An 18091-nucleotide genomic window follows, 5' to 3' on the forward strand; every position below is an offset into this window, starting at 1 on the left:
TGACATTAGTCCTAACTTTAACTTCGACTGGTTTCGCCCCCGGCTTCATTGTCCTGTTTTCAGACTTTAATTAGAATCACGCACTGACAAAGCATTGAAGCAGACCATTCAATTCATTGTGACCCTTTGAAAGAGCTATTTTGTAAGTCCCACACTGCTTCTCCTGCGTTACCCTGCAGTTATTTTTTTGTCTTCAAGTTTGTTGCAGCCTCATTTTGGAAGTTATTATTGAATCTGTTTCCACTGCCTTTTCAGACTCTGCATTCCAGATCAAAGCAACTCGCAACACATTATTTTTTCCTTGTCATACCTTTGGTTCTCTTGCCAATTAATTCTACGGGTTTCAGTTTTAACACATATCAAATGTCTTTCGAAAGCCCAACATCAGCTGCACTACTCTTACAACACTTATTTTATCAAAGAACTGAATAGAGTTAGTCAAATGTGATATACCTAACAAACCTGCACTATCAGTATTAACTCCATGCCTTTCCAAATGCCAGTATGTTTTGTCTCAGATTAACATCCCCCAGTGCTGATACTAGGCTGGTTTATCTCTCTCTCCTTTTTCACCAGCTCTTTGGCACCACTCCCCTAACTTAAAGAAAACTGGATGATCTGAGCCAGAGCCTCTGCAGTTTCCAACTTCATTTCCCTTTGTAACCTGAGATGATCCTATTTTGGCTAGCTCAATTTTCCCACCAACCTATTACATAGTTCCACTTCAGATACTTTTATCTTATCCAATTTCTCTACTACGTCCACCATTACTGCGATATTGGCAGCCGTGACGTTGCTTGACAGATGCAAAGTACACAGAGGCACAATGGTTAGCATTGCTAACTCACAATGCCAGGGTTCAATTCCGGCTTCGGGTCACTGCCTGTGTGGAATTTGTGCATTCTCTCCGTGTCTGTGTGAGTTTCCTCCGGGTGCTCCAGTTTCCTCCCACAGTCCAAAGATGCGCGGGTTAGGTGCACTGGCCATGCTAAATTGACCCTAGGTCAGGGGATTAAATATGTGGGGTTGTGGGAACAGGGCCTGGGTGGGATTGTGGTTGGTGCAGACTCCTTTTGCACTGTAGGGATCCTATGATTCTATTACCTTAGCCATTCCCTCTGCCTCCATAATTTGATTTGATTTATTATGTAATACATGTAATAGTATACAGTGAAAACTATTGTTTCTTACACACTATACAGACAAAGCATGCTGTTCATAGAGAAGGAAAGGGGAGAGTGCAGATTGTAGTGTTACAATCATAACTAGGGTGTAGAGAAAGATCAAAGAACCATAACTTCCTAGCTCCCTACCATTGCATTTGTGGTGGGAACCCTAGTGATGCTCCAGGGAATCCCTCTCGAATGTTCCCAAGTAAGGGTGTACCCAGCAATTGCCCAGAAACGCTAACTTCCCCAGGACAATAGCACTGGGCTGCGAATCATCTGACAAAGCAATTGAAATCACTAACTCCGGGTGGTTCTGCCAGTTTTACCCTCAAAACTTACACTGAAAGAGGTAGATGGATTAAAAAAATCTCTGAATTCAGAGTAACTAATGATGCAGAGTGAATCCCACTCGGGACACACCCTCACACACCCGACCCCCCTTAGGGGATAGATACCCCGCACCACACTCTGGCAACCCCCAGCGGGTCCGCCACACCCCAGCCCCCAGCCAAGCACCACCACCCCTCCAACCCCCAACTCTGACACTGGACTACCCCCTCCCCCTCCAACACCACCACCCCCCCCCCCCCACCCCACCCAACCCCGCCTGTTACCAGCTCCCCCATGGACCAGCCTAACCAACACCAGCATTACAATGAAAGGCTGTGGATGTGAATGAATAAACCAGAGGGCTGTGCATTTCAATCTGATATGATAAGCTGTGTGTCTAATATTCCAGCGAGTTATAGTGCTGAAGGGCTTGTGGTAGGTGGGCAGCTTTAATCTTAATAAGGAGGAGGGTGGTATGTCCAAAAGTCTATCAGGAGTGCCGATTGCTGTATGATCTGAAGCTTGATTTCAGGAAGGTTTTAATTGCTTCCAGATTAAGTAGCATTACAGTGTGGCCATGGACCTGTGCTCCTGCTACACATTAGATCCGAAAAGAGTGTTTGCTGAGATGAGGCGATTACTATATTTTATTAGTTTGACCTTTCTATATTTGTTCTGTTGCCATGGTATGTGTTCTGACGTGCACATGTGCCAGTTATTCTGCCTGCAATGCTCTCACCAGATTTCTTTGCTCTGGACAATCACTGATCGACTGTATCATTGAAGTCTCTCTCTAACATCTAGACTTGAATTGCAATTTTTTCTCTATAATTGTTACTCTGTTAACTAGGCGGCACAGTGGCACAGTGGTTAGCGCACCTGCCTCACAGGACCTGGGTTTAATTCCATCCTTGGGTGGCCGTCTATACGGAGTCTGCATGTTCTCCCCGTGTCTGCGTGGGTTTCCTCCGGGTGTTCCACAGTTTCCTCTCACAGTCGAAGATGCGCGTCCTAGGTGGATTGGCCATGCTCAATTGCCCCTTAGTGTCCTAAAATACGTAGGTTGGGGGAATTCACAAGGCGGGGTTACGAGGAAAGGATCTGGGTAAGATGCTCTGTTGGAGACTCAATGGACCAAATGACCTCTGCTGCATTGTAGAGATTCTATGATTATATATTTTAGGGTCTTTCTTTAGGTAAAATTTGACAGCCAAGCTATTAGGAAGTGTTGATTTACTTTAGAAAGAGAGGCTGTCAGAGAGTGAATGCAGATGAACAGAGGTTGTGTTTCGAGCACCTAAGCTTTATCTCAATGTTCACCATGAATTTTCATTTTAAAGGGTTTACATTGTGTAACTGGGATATTTACTTATCTGTTATTACTCGATAAGGAAAAACTCAACCTTATTTATTATCCATGAACCAAATCAAAAATAGTTGCTTCAAAACTTTCCCAATTATTTCCACTGTGGAATGCATCCTGCAAGACTTCCCATGGAATAGCCTGAATCTTGATGCAGGAGAGTTTGAATGTGTGAACCCATCTCCAGAGAAAACCTTCAATTCCGAGACTGATTCAGAAATAGCACGCCATGAACAGTCAGTAGACAACAAGTTAATATCAGCACCTCACATTCCAACACCCTCCAATTATGCTGCAGGGAAGAGATACTGATGCAGACAGTACCTTTGGGTATATCTCCACTGACAAATGATGACAGCATCAACGAGATAGTCGAGACGCCTCCAGTAAGAACCAGAACGACTGAAGTTAGAGTCGCTCATCTGAGTCCTGAAACTGGATTGCATCCAGGGATTTCAAAAACACAAATCTCATCAATGCCCAAGGATAAGTATATAATGAATAAGCGTTGGACGCCAGAGTCAACAGTGCATCAGTCTTACATGTGGTGAATCATTTCATAGAGTCTCAAGCAACATTCTGCCAAACTGATGGGAGCTTTTCATGTAAGAAAAGGAAAAGAACAAGTGCACTTCTGAGTGGAAATCCATCTGAAAAGTGTTATCACAAATAGTGTATAAGAGTAAGTGATCATAGAGAAAGGTGATGAATGATGTCTATCAGTATAGCTGCTGGAACTATTATTTCAAAGGCAACTACTGCTGCCCCTAAACTAAGTTGATTCTGCATTAGGAATGCAGCATAAAACTGTTCCAGCAGCCTCTCCAGTACAGTGGTACAGCCGACTGTAAGTGGCAGGAGGTCAAGTAACCATCATTGTTCAGACCACATTGCAGCTACTTTCTTTAAACCTTAAAAGTTCCCCCCAATCCCCACTTAAAGATAGGTTATTATGAGGCCATTCGTTCTTTAGTCACATGTGAGTCTATCCCAAAGCTCTACTAAAGTACTGTAATTGTCCATGTGATGAACATTGAATTTTCCCATCTTGCCCACCATGGGAATCACCGTGGGTGGGACAGGACCATACCCGTTGACGCGGGTGGGATTTTCCGGTCTTGGGGGTGAGCACAGCCGGAAAATACTACCCTACATAGAAGTATGTCTTCTTCTACAGCAATCACTTGCTAACCAGTACGATTGTCCACCTAGGGAACTCTGTGTCACTGGTCATGGCTTCTGTGGGTCCTTGCGTGGCTGCTGAGTTCAATCCTGGAGCTGCACCTTGGGCTGCACACTTGGCAGATGTTTCCAGGAGCTGGAATTGCTCCTTGGACTCGAGGTCACTGGTGTTCCTTTCTTGGGCTCTTTCTCCAGACCTCTTCTTGCTGGTGGGTTTCCTCGAAGAATTGTCTCCCTTCAATCAGGAGGTTGCTCCAGATAGGTCTCTCCTGAGGAAGGGTCTCCCAGGCATTGATGTCTATGTTGCACTTCCTGTCAGCCTTCAGGGTGACTTTGAAGCACCTCGTTTGTCCTCCTCTTGGTTGGGAGCCCTCTTTGAGCTGGTGAAGAAGATTTGCTTTGGCAGTCGAGACTCTGAAATCCAGCCCAGCCGAGCTGGTTTTAGATGATCAAGGCCTCGATGCTGGTGCTCTTGTCTCCTTCAGCCGTGTTGATGTTGGTTCACCTATCCTCCTAGCTGATGTGGAGAATCCATCAGAGACAGCATTGATGGGACCTCCCCAGGACCTTGAAGTGGCAACTGTATCTAGTCCAAGTTTCTGAGCAATTTAGAAGGGTTGGGAGGGTGACTACCTTATACACGAGGATCTTGCTGTAAGTTCAAATGTCATGGTCATCAAAGATTCTCATCCTTGGGCGTCTGAAGGTGGCACTCATGCATTACATACGCTGTTAGATATTTCATCGATATCAGTCTTCGATGAGAGTTGATTCCCTAGGTAGGGGAAATGTTCCATGTTTGGGAAGTTACTCCGGCGATTCTGGTGGAAGGAGCAACCGGATCTTGCTCCAGGGCGGCTTGGTAAAGGACTTGAGTCTTCTTGAGGTTGAAGTTGAGACAGATTCCTCGCAATGCTTCCATGAAGATGTCAAGCACGTCTTGGAGATTATCGCCTGAGAGTGCCACAGGGTGAAACCATTTTTTTATTCATTGGACATAGGCATCACTGGCAGGCTAGCATTTATTGCCCTGGTTACCCTTGTTCAGAAGGCAGTTGAAAGTCAACCACATGGTTTGGCTCTGGAGTCACATGTAGGCCAGACCAGGTAAGGACAGCAGATATTCTTTCCCAAAGGACATTAATGAACCAGATGGGTTTTTCTGACAATTGACAATGGTTTCATAGTCATCAGTAGATGCTTAATTCCGGATACTTTTTATTGAAATAAAGTTCCACCAGCTCCCATGGTGGGATTCGAACCCAGGTCCCCAGAACATTAGCTGGGTTTCTGGATTAAGAGTCCAGTGATAATACCACTAGGCCATTGCTTCTCGCATACTGGGGGAATGAATGCCTGCTCCAATCAAGGGGTGGCTTGGTGGGGGGGTGGGAGGGAGGTGATGGATGATGCTGGCTCCGATTAGGGAGAGGTATTGGGGGGAGATTACCTTTTGCTTTGATCATTGCACCCTTTAAACATGGCGCCCCGAACTCAGTGCAGCTGGGCTTTGCTGGTATGAAGAGGTACCCCCCACCCCCACATGTTGTTGTGGAACACACCAGCTATTCTTTTGTAACAGGGAGTATGATAAGATCTGGAGAGAAAACTTGCCCGTTTTTCTGGGGAGAAACACACCATTTTTCTCACCAGAAACCAACACACCGCCATTTTTTGGTAAGATTTCCCCCAGAGTTAACATTTGGAATCCAATATCACCTCTCTCTGGAACATTCCAAGTTTTCCCAGCCTTTTCTGTTTAACTCCATGACGTTACCTCAGTGACCATTTCTCATATGTGACTCTAGGCAGTGGGTACTAACAGCTGACCATGACATGTGCCTTTCCAATAGCAATATGGGATGGTAAGTAAGAGTGGAGTCACAAAGAGCAAAGAACAATACAGCACAGGAAACAGGCCCTTCAGCCCTCCAAGCCTGCGCCGCTCATTGGTCCAATTAGACCATTCTAGACCATGTCACTTGACATTTTTCCCCTTCCTACAGCAGTAGGAAGTAACTTTCGTGCCACACAAGTGCCAGGCAATAACCATCCTCAACAAGAGAGAACCCAACCATCTCCCCTGACATTCAATAGCATTACCATCGATGAATCCCCCATTATCAACATCCAGGTGGTTACTATTGACAAGAGACTAAACTGGATCAGTTATTTAAATATAGCAAGTCAGAGGCTGGGAATCCTACAGTGAATAACTCTGCTCCTGAATCCCCAAAGCCTGCCCACCAACTCCACTATCATCAGGAGTATGATGGCGTACTCTCCACTTGCCTGATAAATGCAGCTTCAATAATACTCCAATAACAGGTCCAATCACACAATCCAGGACAAAACATCCCATTTGATTGGCACCCAAGTCACCACCTTCAACATTCATTCCCTCCGTCACTGATGCCTAGTGGCAGCAGTGTGTACCATCTCCCAGATGCACTGCAGCAACTCACAAAGGATCCTTAGATAGCACCTCCCAAACCTAATATCCCCACCATCTAGAAGGACAGGGGCAACAGATGCACAGGAACATCACTACTTGCAAGTTCTCCTCCAAGCTACTCACTTTCTTCAGTTGGCACTATATCGCCATTCCATCACTGTCACTGGATCAAATCTCATGGATGTACCTTCAGCACAAGGACTGCAATGGTTCAAACAGACAGCTCACCACCAGCAGCATAGTGGTACAGTGGTTGGCACTGCTGTCGCACAGAGCCAGGGACCCAGGTTCAATTCCTGGCTTGGGTCGATGTCTGTGTGGAGTCTATATGTTCTCTCCATGTCTGTGTGGGATTCCTCTGGGTGCTCCAGTTTCCTCCCATAGTTTAAAAGGCGTGCTGGTTAGGTGCATTGATCATGCTAAGTTCTCCCTCAGTGTACCCGAACAGGCGCTGGAGTGTGGTGACCAGGTCATCGTCACAGTAACTTCATTGCAGTTTGAATGTAATCTTACTTGTGACACTAATAATTAAACTTTAGAAAGGTAGGCACAGCAAGAAGTCTCACAACACCAGGTTAAAGTCCAATAGGTTTATTTGGAATCACTCTCCACTCGCACTATCTGTAACTGTAAAGACTTCATTACCTGAAAAGACTCGCATTCCAACCATTATCTTGCGATTGAGTCTCTGTCTATATATGCCATGTTCGTGAACCCAACTCTCCACTCACTGAAGAAGGAGCAGTGCTCCAAAAGCTCGTGATTCCAAATAAACCTGTTGGACTTTAAGCTGGTCTTGTGAGACTTCTTACTGTGCCCACCCCAGTCCAATGCCAGCATCTCCACACTTTAGAAAAGTAGGAATTAAAACATTGGAGGGCTTTAGGGATTGCAGAGAGGAGTGGGGCGAAGTTGTACAGAGACCAAACCAAGGGCTAATGCTCAGTGATCACAGGTGAGGTGTGAGCGGAGTTAGTGCAAGTTGGGAGACAGGTCCTGGATGCACTCAAGTTTACGGAGGGTTCAAGGTGGAATGCTAACCAGGAAGACATTGGAATTCAAAGTCAAGCTTTGAGGTAACAAAGGCCTGAATGAAAGTTCCAGCAGCAGAGGCAGGTACACTCCCGATGTGGGAATCAGAAACTTTAGTGATGGTGAGTTCGGAGGCTGAGCTCACCTTTGTCTCTGAAGCCAGCTGCCTCTCCCCAAGATGTGAATAGTTATCTCAACACAAATGGAGGATTAGGTCGGGGACCTGGTATGTATGGCTCAGTGTTACATTATTTATTCACTGGATTTACAGAACCCTGGAGTGTCTGGGGTAGGATTTCCACAGGGGTTCACTGATTTCTTGTTGTAGCCTTGCAGGCAGAGCAGTGGAGACCTCAGAGAACAGTGTAGCTGCTGTTCTGCTGGGCACCCGCCAATGTTGCAACAGATTAGAGAACCCCTGCTGAAATTGTAGGAATCGCAGTTCATAGATTTATGCACAAACCAAAAAGCACAGCTGTGGAACTGACTCGAGGTGAGAACCAACAATATAAATATACTGTTCAACCAGCCGGTGTACCTTCCAGCATTGAACAAGGGTTCCGGCATCAGCAGTGGCACAGGTCTTGTATGAAACCACACTCGAATCATGCAATCTCTATAGTTCAGAAGGAGGTCTGTCAAGTCTGCACTGACAACAATCCCACCCAGGCCCTTATCCCATAACCCCACATATTTATCCCCCTGACTCTAAGGGCCAATTTAGCACGGCCAATCAACCTAACCCACACATCTTTGGAGTGTGGGAGGAAACTGAAGCACCCGGAGGAAACTCACGCCGACACAGGGAGAACATGCAAACTCCACACAGAGAGTGACCCAAGGCTGGAATTGAACCTGGGTCCCTGGCACTGTGAGGCAGCAGTGCTAACCATTGTGTCACAGTGCCACCTCCTACTATGTCATAAAATATTCAAACAAATAAACAATACATGTGTAAGTTATTAATCTTTACAATAAGCATGTGCCACTGATTGGATCAACAAAGTTAGAGTTAAATGATCAGATTTTCTGTTGTACTAATATTGGTTGAGGGTAGAAGTCTACAAGATTATAAGGGACATGGACAGAGTGGATAGTCAGAAGCTTTTTCCCAAATGGAAGGGTCAATTACTAGGGGGCATAGGTTTAATTTGATTTGATTTATTATTGTCACACGTATTGGTGTACAGTGAAAAGTATTGTTTCTTGTGCGCTATACAGACAAAACACGCCGTTCATAGAGAAGGAAACGAGAGAGTGCAGAATGTAGTGTTACAGTCATAATGAGAGTAAAAGATAGAATTAGAAGGTATGCTGAGCACAGCTTGCAAGAAGTCACCTGGCTCCCTTTAAGGTGTGAGAGGCAAGGTTTAAAGGAGATGTACGAGTTAAGATTTTTACACAGAGGGTGGTGAGTGCCTGGAACTCGCTGCAGGTGGAGGTAGAGGAAGCAGATACGAAAGTGACTTTTAAGGGACGTCTGGACAAATACATGAATAGGATGGGAATAGAGGGATATGGTCCCTGGAAGCGTAGGGGGTTTTAGTTCAGTTGGACAGCATGGTCTGTGCAGGCTTGGAGGGCTGAAGGGCCTGTTCCTGTGCTGTAATTTTCTTTGTTCTTTGAATAAATGTTGGCCAGGATACTGTTTCGTTCCCAAAGACAAAAGGTGTTTTACTTTGAAAGTATGAATGTAATGAAGCTAAGTGATGCAGAAATTTTTTTTGCAGACTCGGTACTGAGCAATGGCAACCTTTTTCAGGATTACTTTCCTGATGGCACTTTCTAATATGAGAAATAGTTCTATCTAATGGATCTTTTTAATGTGTTACCAGGTTACACAGGAGAACTGTGCCAGTCCCAAATCGATCATTGTGTGTCACAGCCGTGTGAAAATGGAGCCACCTGCATGAACAGGGCCACTGGTTACAGCTGTCTGTGTCCAGAAGGTAGGCATTGAACCTGAGAAGCATTGCTTCAAATCTTCCTCAGTGATGTATCCAAAGCGGAAGTGTCCAAAGGGAACTGATTCCTTGGGATATATCCTGCCACCCTCAAGTAGGCACGGTGGCACAGTGGTTAGCCCTGCTGCCGCACATCACCAGAGACCCGGGTTTGACTCCCAGCTTGGGTCACCATCTGTGTGGAGCTTGCACGTTTTTCCCATGTCTGTGTGGGTTTCCTCTGGGTGATCCGGTTTCCTCTCATAGTCCGAAGATGGAATATTAGGGACTATTATACCTGGAGAATTGTGTACAGTTTTGCTGCCCTTATCTGAGGAAGGATATCCTTGTTATAGAGGGAGTACAGTGAAGGTTTACTAGGTTGATTCCTGGGACGGCAGGCCTGTCATATCAGGAAAGATTAAGTTGGTTGGGATTATATTCACTGCAGTTTAGAAAAGTGAGAGGGGATCACATAGAAACTTATAAAATTCCAAGAGGTGGATTCAAAAAGAATGTTCCCAATAGTGGGGGAGTCCAGAACTAGGGGTCATAGGAAAAGGGTAAATCTTTGAGGAAAAGGGTAAATCTTTTAAAACTGAGATGAGGAGGAACTTCTTCACCCAGAAAATGGTGAACGTGTGGAATTCACTACCACAGAAATGAGTTGATGCCAAAATGTTGTCTGATTTCAAGAAGAAATTTGATATAGCTCTTGGGGCTAAAGGGATGAAGGGATATGGGAGGAAGGAGGGGATCAGGATATTGAATTCGAGGATCAGTCATAATCAAAATGGATGGCAGAGCAGTTTCAAAGGGCTGAACGGCCTACTCCTGCTTCTAGTTTCTATGTTTCTGTGTGCTGGTTAGGGACATTGGCCATGCTACATTCTTCCTCAGTGTACCTGAATAGGTGCCGGACTGTGACGATCAGGGAATTTTCACAGTAGTGTTAACGTACATTGCAGTGTTAATGTAAGCCTGCTTGTGACACAAATAAATAAACTTTGAACTTTCAGGTATTTAATTATAAAGAAAATAGGCAAGTTCCTCCACAAATGTGGAATTTCACTGAATTCTACAAGAGCTTTTCAAACACTGCATCATAAACGGTATGTAAAGATAGTTAGTACCTTAACTAGAATAATTAATACCTTTATGCTCAGGCACACTTTATTAGCTGGGTAAAATTCCCCAATGTAACTGAATGAAGCCCACCGCTGGAATTTTCCGGGCGATCGGGCCCTATCGCTGCTTCAAGCGCGATGGTGAATTTGGCACTCAGCCAAATCTCCATTCACTGCAACGGGACCAGAAAATCCCATTGGCGCGAACAACCGGAAAGTTCCGGCCCAGGTCTACATTAAAGAATCTGCAGTGTGACATATTTACTAAAGTTATCATTATGTATTTGGGTAAATAGAACCATTTTAGTTTTGCTTTGTTTGGGGCCTTCTTGTAAGTGGACCTCATGTCCCCTACAGATCAGAGCATGTTTTTATTTGTACCAATATCTAAGTATTCAAGAGGCAGCTAGATATAGCACTTGGGACAAATGGGATCAAAGGTTATGGGGAGAAAGCAGGATTAGACTATTGAGTTGGAAGATCAGCCATGATTTGTGATGAATAGTGGAGCAGGCTCAAAGGGAAAAATGGCCTCCTCCTGCTCCTATCTGCAATGTTTCCATGTAAATTTAACAAGATCTCAGGATCAGGTAAAGAATCCTTGTGACTGTTATACAATCTGCTTACTGGAATATGACCATGTGGTCTCCTCAACTTTTGTGTCGAGAAAAGCAGAAGTGAAATTTGCACCAAAACCATTTGGGTAATAAACAGTCGGAGACCACTTGTGCCCCCGCTGAAGTTAAATTTTACCTCAGTAACTATATTAGCCAGAGAGCAATGTCTGATACTTGGGACACGAAAAATTGATTGATTCAACGATGTGTCAAAATACAGTAAATTATCTGCTAGGCAAAGGGTCCATCTTACACAATGAGGCTCTCCTAAGGTATTATCAATCTGGAGCCAAATTGTAATGTTTATTCAATATAACCTGCTGAAGCAGCTGACCATCACATTAAATCTGTGTGTTCTATGCCCAACAAAAAGAAATCCAATAAATAATGGGATAAAGAAAAAGAAACGCTTTCTGTGGGAATAGAACAAATTTGTTTTGTTGCATAGTAAGCGTTTAAGTTCAAATCAGGTGCAAGGCAGCTTTTCGTCCAACCTCACAGAATGCAATGCAAGAGATTTCGATGATGTCCAAATAGATGGGATCCATAGCAGAAGACAATGAACAATAGCTGTGTGTTTTAGGAGAGACAGGACCTTATGAATAGAAATCCAACAGTAATATATAATAGCGTTGGCCAATATGCCAATGTTAATCATCTGTCTGCTTCCTCTGCAACAGACTAACTGGATACTTCTAATATCAGCCTCAGTTATTTCTCGCAGGCAGAAGTAATGCAAGAGTTGTTATATCGTTGTTACAAACCTGTCATAATTCTCCACTTAACAGTGGTAGGCATAATTAATGTGACTCCTTACATTGTTGTTGTCATTTCAAGTTGTGATTGAAGTACTTTAAAAATTTGACTTTTAAAAATTCCTGTACTGAAATGTTCTAATTAGCAGTGCGAGCCCCTTGCCAAGCCATTATTTTCTCCTCTACTTTTATACTTTGCGCTACATTCTATATTACACACGGCCGAATTGTAATCATAAATGGCAATCTTGTCAGAGCAGTCAGCAGAATCTCGCAGGCTATTAGTCTGAGAGAGACATCTTGCTGTCATCGTTTTGTAAATTCTATTGTTCAGTCAGCTACTAAAAGATGCTGACACCTTTCTCCCTCTGGGGAAGCATCCAGCTTCCATTTAGTGACTGTCTTGACGTTGAGTTTAGAGATTTTGTCAAATGCTTTGGATCTGACTCCGATTTGCTATCCATTTTAGGGAGGAATAAACAAAGTGAAATATTTATATATTTTCCCAATGAAATTCTTCAAAGGCTCAGCGTAAGTTAATCCACCTCCTGAAAATGGAGCCAAGGGGAGGCTATGTCTAAGCGTTAGGAACATTGGCGAGGCTTGTAAAATCCTGCCCAAGGCCAACGGAGAATTCTGTTCTGCAAGCTGCACCATCCCAATTCCGGGGTGGATGTGCCAGTAAAATTCCGGCCATAGTAACAGAAGTAGGCCATTTAATCTCTCAAATCTCTTCTGCCATTCAATGAGAGTTAGAAGTCTCACAACAGCAGGTTAAAGTCCAACAGGTTTATTTGTTGGCACGAGCTTTCGGAGCGCTGCCCCTTTATCAGGTGAGTGGAGGATTGGGTTCACAAACAAGGCATATGTAGATACAGACTCACTTTACAAGGTAATGGTTGTAAATTGAGTCTTAACAGGTAATCAAGTCTTTACAGGTGCAGACAATGCGAGCAGAGAGAGGGATAATCACAGGCTAAAGAGGTGTGAATTGTCTCAAGCCAGGACAGTTAGTGAGATTTTGCAAGTCCAGGCAATTCATGGGGGTTACAGATAGTGTGACATGAACCCAAGATCCCAGTTGAAGCCATCCTCATGTGTGCAAACTTGGCTATCAGTTTCTGATGTGGGTATATTATCAAATAAATAGGTTGGACTAAAACCTGGTGTTGTCAGACTTTTTACTGTATCAGTTTCTGCTCAGCGATCCTGCGTTGTCGTTTGTCTTGAAGGCCGTCTTGGAGAATGCTTATCCAAAGATCAGAGGCTGAATGCCCGTGACTGCTGAAGTTCCCCAACTGGAAGGGAACATTCTTACCTGGTGATTGTCGAGTGGTGCCCATTCATCCATTGTCGTAGCGTCTACATAGCCTTACCAATGTACCATGCCTCGGGACATCCTTTCCTGCAGCATATCAGGTAGACAACATTGGCCGAGTTGCAAGAGTATGTACCATGTACCTGGTGGATGGTGTTCTCACACAACCCTGCCACAGCAACCTCTGTAAGATGTGCCAGATCATCAACACAGATGCCCTCATCTCACGTGAGAACACCATCCACCAGGTACATGGTACATACTCTTGCAACTCGGCCAACATTGTTTACCAAATACGCTGCAGGAAAGGATGTCCCGAGGCATGGTACATTGGTGAGGCCAAGCAGACGCTATAACACAGATGAATGGACACTGATCGACACTTGCCAGGCAGGAGTTATCTCTTCCTGTCTGGGAACACTTCAGCAGACAAGGGCGTTCAGCTTCTGATCTTCAGGTAAGCCTTCTCCAAGCAGCCTTCAAGGTGAACGACAATACAGAATCGCTGAGCAGAGACTGATAGCCAAGTTCTACACACATGAGGATGGCCTCAACCGGGATCTTGGGTTCATGTCGCACTATCTGTAACCCCCACGACTTGCCTGGGCTTGCAACATCTCACTAACTGTCCTGCCTGGAGACAATACACATCTCTTTAACCCGTACTTAACCTTCTCTCCACTCGCATTGTCTGCACCTTGATTTGATTTATTATTGTCACATGTACTAGTATACGGTGAAATGTATTGTTTCTTACTATACAGACAAAGCATACCATTCATAGAGAAGGAAAGGAGAGGGTGCAGAATGTAGTGTTACAGTCATACCTAGGGTGTAGGGAAAGATCAACTTAATGCAAAGTAAGTCCATTCAAAAGTCTGATGGCAGCAGCATTTTTCCATTGCTGTGGCTCTGGAATCACATTAGGCCAGACCAGGTAAGGACAGCAGATTTCCTTCCCTAAAGGACATTAGTGAATCAGACAGGTTTTTCTGACAATCGTTTCTTGGTCACCAGTAGATTCTTAATTCCAGACATGTTTTATTGAATTCAATTCCACCATCTGCTGTGGCAGGATTCGAATCTGGGTCCCCAAACATTAGCTGAGTTTCTGGGTTAATAGTCTAGTAATAACACCACTAGGCCATCGCCTCCCCAATGGTGGAAAGATACATTTTCAGCTAAGGCAGTGCATGCCATGATGAAAACTTAAGGTGGTGCATCATCCCTTTAAGTCGAGTTGTGTATGGTTTTGACTCAGGGTGATTGAGGATTTGCAGTTATTGCCTTTTGCAGAAACAAAGTCCCATGCACCCAGATACAGAAATGGAAAGTGAGCTAGGTTGCAGAGTGGAGACTATCTGAGTGGTAGGGAATGCTAATCAGTGTGTAGATAATTTAGTACTTGTCAGGAAGTAGTTGGACTCCTTCTGACCCTGGAGGAGCAGTGCTTGAAGCGACATTGATATTACCAATCACCTCTACTGTCTCCCTCCAATAACGTACACCACTCTCTTGTGAAGAGCACCTGCTCTCAGTCCTGTTTACAGCAATTTGCTCTGGCTTCCGTATTTCTTCCACCAAATAAATTGACAGACGATTGGGGAAACAGCCTCAGGCATTCAACTCCGGTATTTCTCACTTCCAGAGTTTCCTGCCTAATTCCCTTTGGCATCTCCCTCCCTGCTCACAAAAACCTTCTCACAACCTCTCTCTTCAGCCGTGACTTTAGTTTCTCACCCTAACCATGTTTTCCTTTTTTTTTCTCCTCTGCTTAATACAAATTCAACATTTTCCCAGCATTTGAGAAGCACTGGGGAATTGTAACTTGTCGTGAGATTTCCAGTAGTGGTGCCAACAAGGGAGTGCGGTGTGCCCACATATATTAGAGGTATAATGAGTGGTAATGACCAATAAATACAGAAGATGCTCATCCAATTCAGAACATCTTTTTATATCTATAATTATTATTTATCAGACCACTAATTAGGGAAGAGTTAGAATGCCCAGAAACATCATAATCCAATTTCACAACTCTGAAATAATAAACCAACATAGCTTGCTGGAATTCAGGATCTTTGACCATATTGTGAAACAACATTGAGTTTACACAGCAATTGGAGGAGGGAGGTTTTTTAATATTCATTCATGGGACGGGACGTCGCTGGCCGGCCAGCATTTATTGCCCATCCCTAGTTGTCCTTGAGAAGGTGATTGTGAACTGCCTTCTTGAAACGCTGCTGTGGTTTGACTCCATGAATTCCAGGAATTTGACCCAGCAACTGCGAAGGAATGGCAATATATTTCTAAGTCAGGATGGTGAGCAGCTTGGAGAGGAACTTGCAGTGGCAGTGTTCCCATGTATCTGCTGCCCTTAGCCTTCTGGATGGATGAGGTTGTGGGTTTGGAAGGTGCTGAGTAAGGATCTTTGGTGAATTGCGACAGTGCACCTTGTAGATAGTACACACTGCTGCTACAGAGCTTCGGTGGTGGAGGGAGTGGATGTTTGCAGATGTGGTGCCAATCAAGCAGGCTGCTTTGTCCCGGGTTCAAGCTTCTTGAGTGTTGTCGGAGCTGCACCCATCCAGGCAAGTGGGGAATATTCCATCACACTCCTGACATGTGCCTTGTAGATGGCGGACAGGCTCTGGGGAGTCAGGAGGTGAATTACTTGTTGCAGTATTCCTAGCCTCTGGCCTGCTCTTGTAGCCATTATATTTATGTGGTGAGTCCAGTTGAGTTTCAGGTCAATGGTAACCCCAAGGATGTTGACAGTGGGAGATTCAGTGATGGTTACACCATTGAATGTCAAGGACCGGTGGTGAGAGTGTCTCTTATTGGTGATGGTCATTGCCTGGCATTTGTGTGGCACGAATGTTACTGCCACTTGTCTCCCAAGGCTGGATATTGTCCTGATCTTGTTGCATTTGAAGAGTCTGTCAGATTAAACAGAAAGCCCCTTCCAGAACCTGTCTGCTTCCCCTGTGAAGACGTCTGGAAGATAGGTCAGCAGTCACTGGTTTCATATGAAGTATTATCCAAGGGAGAACCAACAATATCAAAGAAACAGGAGATTTCTGGCTATGAGAAGCAGAGCTACAGGAAGTTTTCAATGGGCACTGACGTGAGACCACATCATTTCACAGCCAGCAATGTGTCAGGCTGACAAGCCAAATTCTTGGGAGACAAACCGAGTAGACAGAATTTGTACACAGAATTCAACAGCAACAGAACTTTGAGACCTTAAATAGAATCATCAAGCATAATATCATGACTAAACTCCCAGTCACACTGCTGAAAGTCATACACATCTTCAGGAGAGTGAAAATTCCTATGGCCACAATTCCCCTCATGCTAGCCACATTCTGCATTGCTCAATCATTTTTGGTTTGCATTAACCTCTCCATGACCTGTTACATCTGTTAAATGGAAGTCAGGGCTGTGAGTCAATTGCATGATAAGGATGACTCAATCAGGTGAAGCAGAATAAATTTGCCTAAATTAGAATAAATTTGATTATAATTAAGTGTGACTAAAAGTGTCACCCAGAAGGATTGGAGGAAGCATTACAGAAAGTATGTGACTAGGTGCACAATGTGCAAGACTTTTAAACTAGACTTTCCCGTGAGCATGTTGCATGCACTGGACCAGATTTTGCCAAGATTGTTGGAACACTGACTGAATTCTGGGTCGGGAACGCAGAAGTGGCTGTGGGGGGACTTTACTCGTGATTTTCTCACAGGTAGCCATTTATGGTTATAGGGTGGGCTAGCTGTTATGATTCCAGACCCGAACCCTGAGGTTGTCATGAAGTCAAATTACACTACAACATTTGTTTTATTTTTGGCATAAATATGAGGATAGGATGATTCTATTGACAAATTAGAGATCTTTTATCAGAACAAGTTTTATTCATAACACAGCTTACATATAGCTCAAACAAAATGAAACAGTGTGACTCTTAACGGTTGACCAATCTTTAAATGTGGATAAAAGGACACTAATTTCTAACTTATCACTATTTCAGTTCCAACTAAGCAACAGTCTTCCCATGGACTTAACCCCACTTTAAATATAGTTAGCATATGATAGCTGCGAAGGTTCCAGAGAGCTTTTCAGATGCTAGGGCCCCTTTCCCATTTATGAACAAAAGTCCATTAAGCCTTCTACGACCTAAACATGAAATAGCTAACATGGGCAATTCTCCTCCTTTCCAGGAGAATTTCCTGCATCTGAGTTGTATGATTCCCAAATCTACTAACTCCTTGTAACAGTATTATCACACCGTGAAATGGGAGGCTCAATCAGAGTGCCCACTGGTACTCTTATTGAGACATATGTAGGGTGGCACAGTGGTTAGCACGGCTGCCAGGGACCCAGGTTTGATGCCTGGCTTGGGTCACTGTCTGTGTAGAGTTCTCCTTGTGTCTGCATGGGTTTCCTCCGGGTGCTCTGGTTTCCTCCCACAGTCTGAAAGACTGGTTAGGCGCATTGGCCATGCTAAATTCTCCCTCAGTGCATCCAAACAGGCACCGGAGTGTGGCGACTAGGGGATTTTCACAGTAACTTCATTGCAGTGTTAATGTAAGCTTACAAGTGACACCAATAAATAAACTTAAACACCAGGCTGCCCGCCACTACCCATCCCAAAGGAAGGAGGATTGAAGTAGAAACAAATAGGAAAGGCATAGAGAGGAGCAGCAAGGCAAAGGTCGGAAGGACATTGGAGAGCATGTATTGTGTGCAATGATATTAGAGATTGATGCGCACATTGACCTGCATTTTCTATTTTCTGCTGTT

General features: G+C 44.3%; 1 protein-coding gene across 1 annotated transcript in view; it reads left to right on the plus strand.

Annotated features, from left to right (window-relative positions):
• Positions 1 to 18091, plus strand: part of dner (delta/notch-like EGF repeat containing) — a 302806-nt gene that overhangs the window by 233993 nt on the left and 50722 nt on the right. Inside the window, exon 7 of the mRNA XM_080185922.1 lies at positions 9367 to 9480. Within this exon, the coding sequence (XP_080042048.1) occupies positions 9367 to 9480 (114 nt within the window). The remainder of the gene's footprint in view (positions 1 to 9366; positions 9481 to 18091) is intronic.

The sequence above is a fragment of the Carcharhinus amblyrhynchos genome, chromosome 3 (genome assembly GCF_965287045.1).
Source record: "Carcharhinus amblyrhynchos chromosome 3, sCarAmb.v2.hapA, whole genome shotgun sequence".
NCBI lineage: Eukaryota > Metazoa > Chordata > Chondrichthyes > Carcharhiniformes > Carcharhinidae > Carcharhinus > Carcharhinus amblyrhynchos.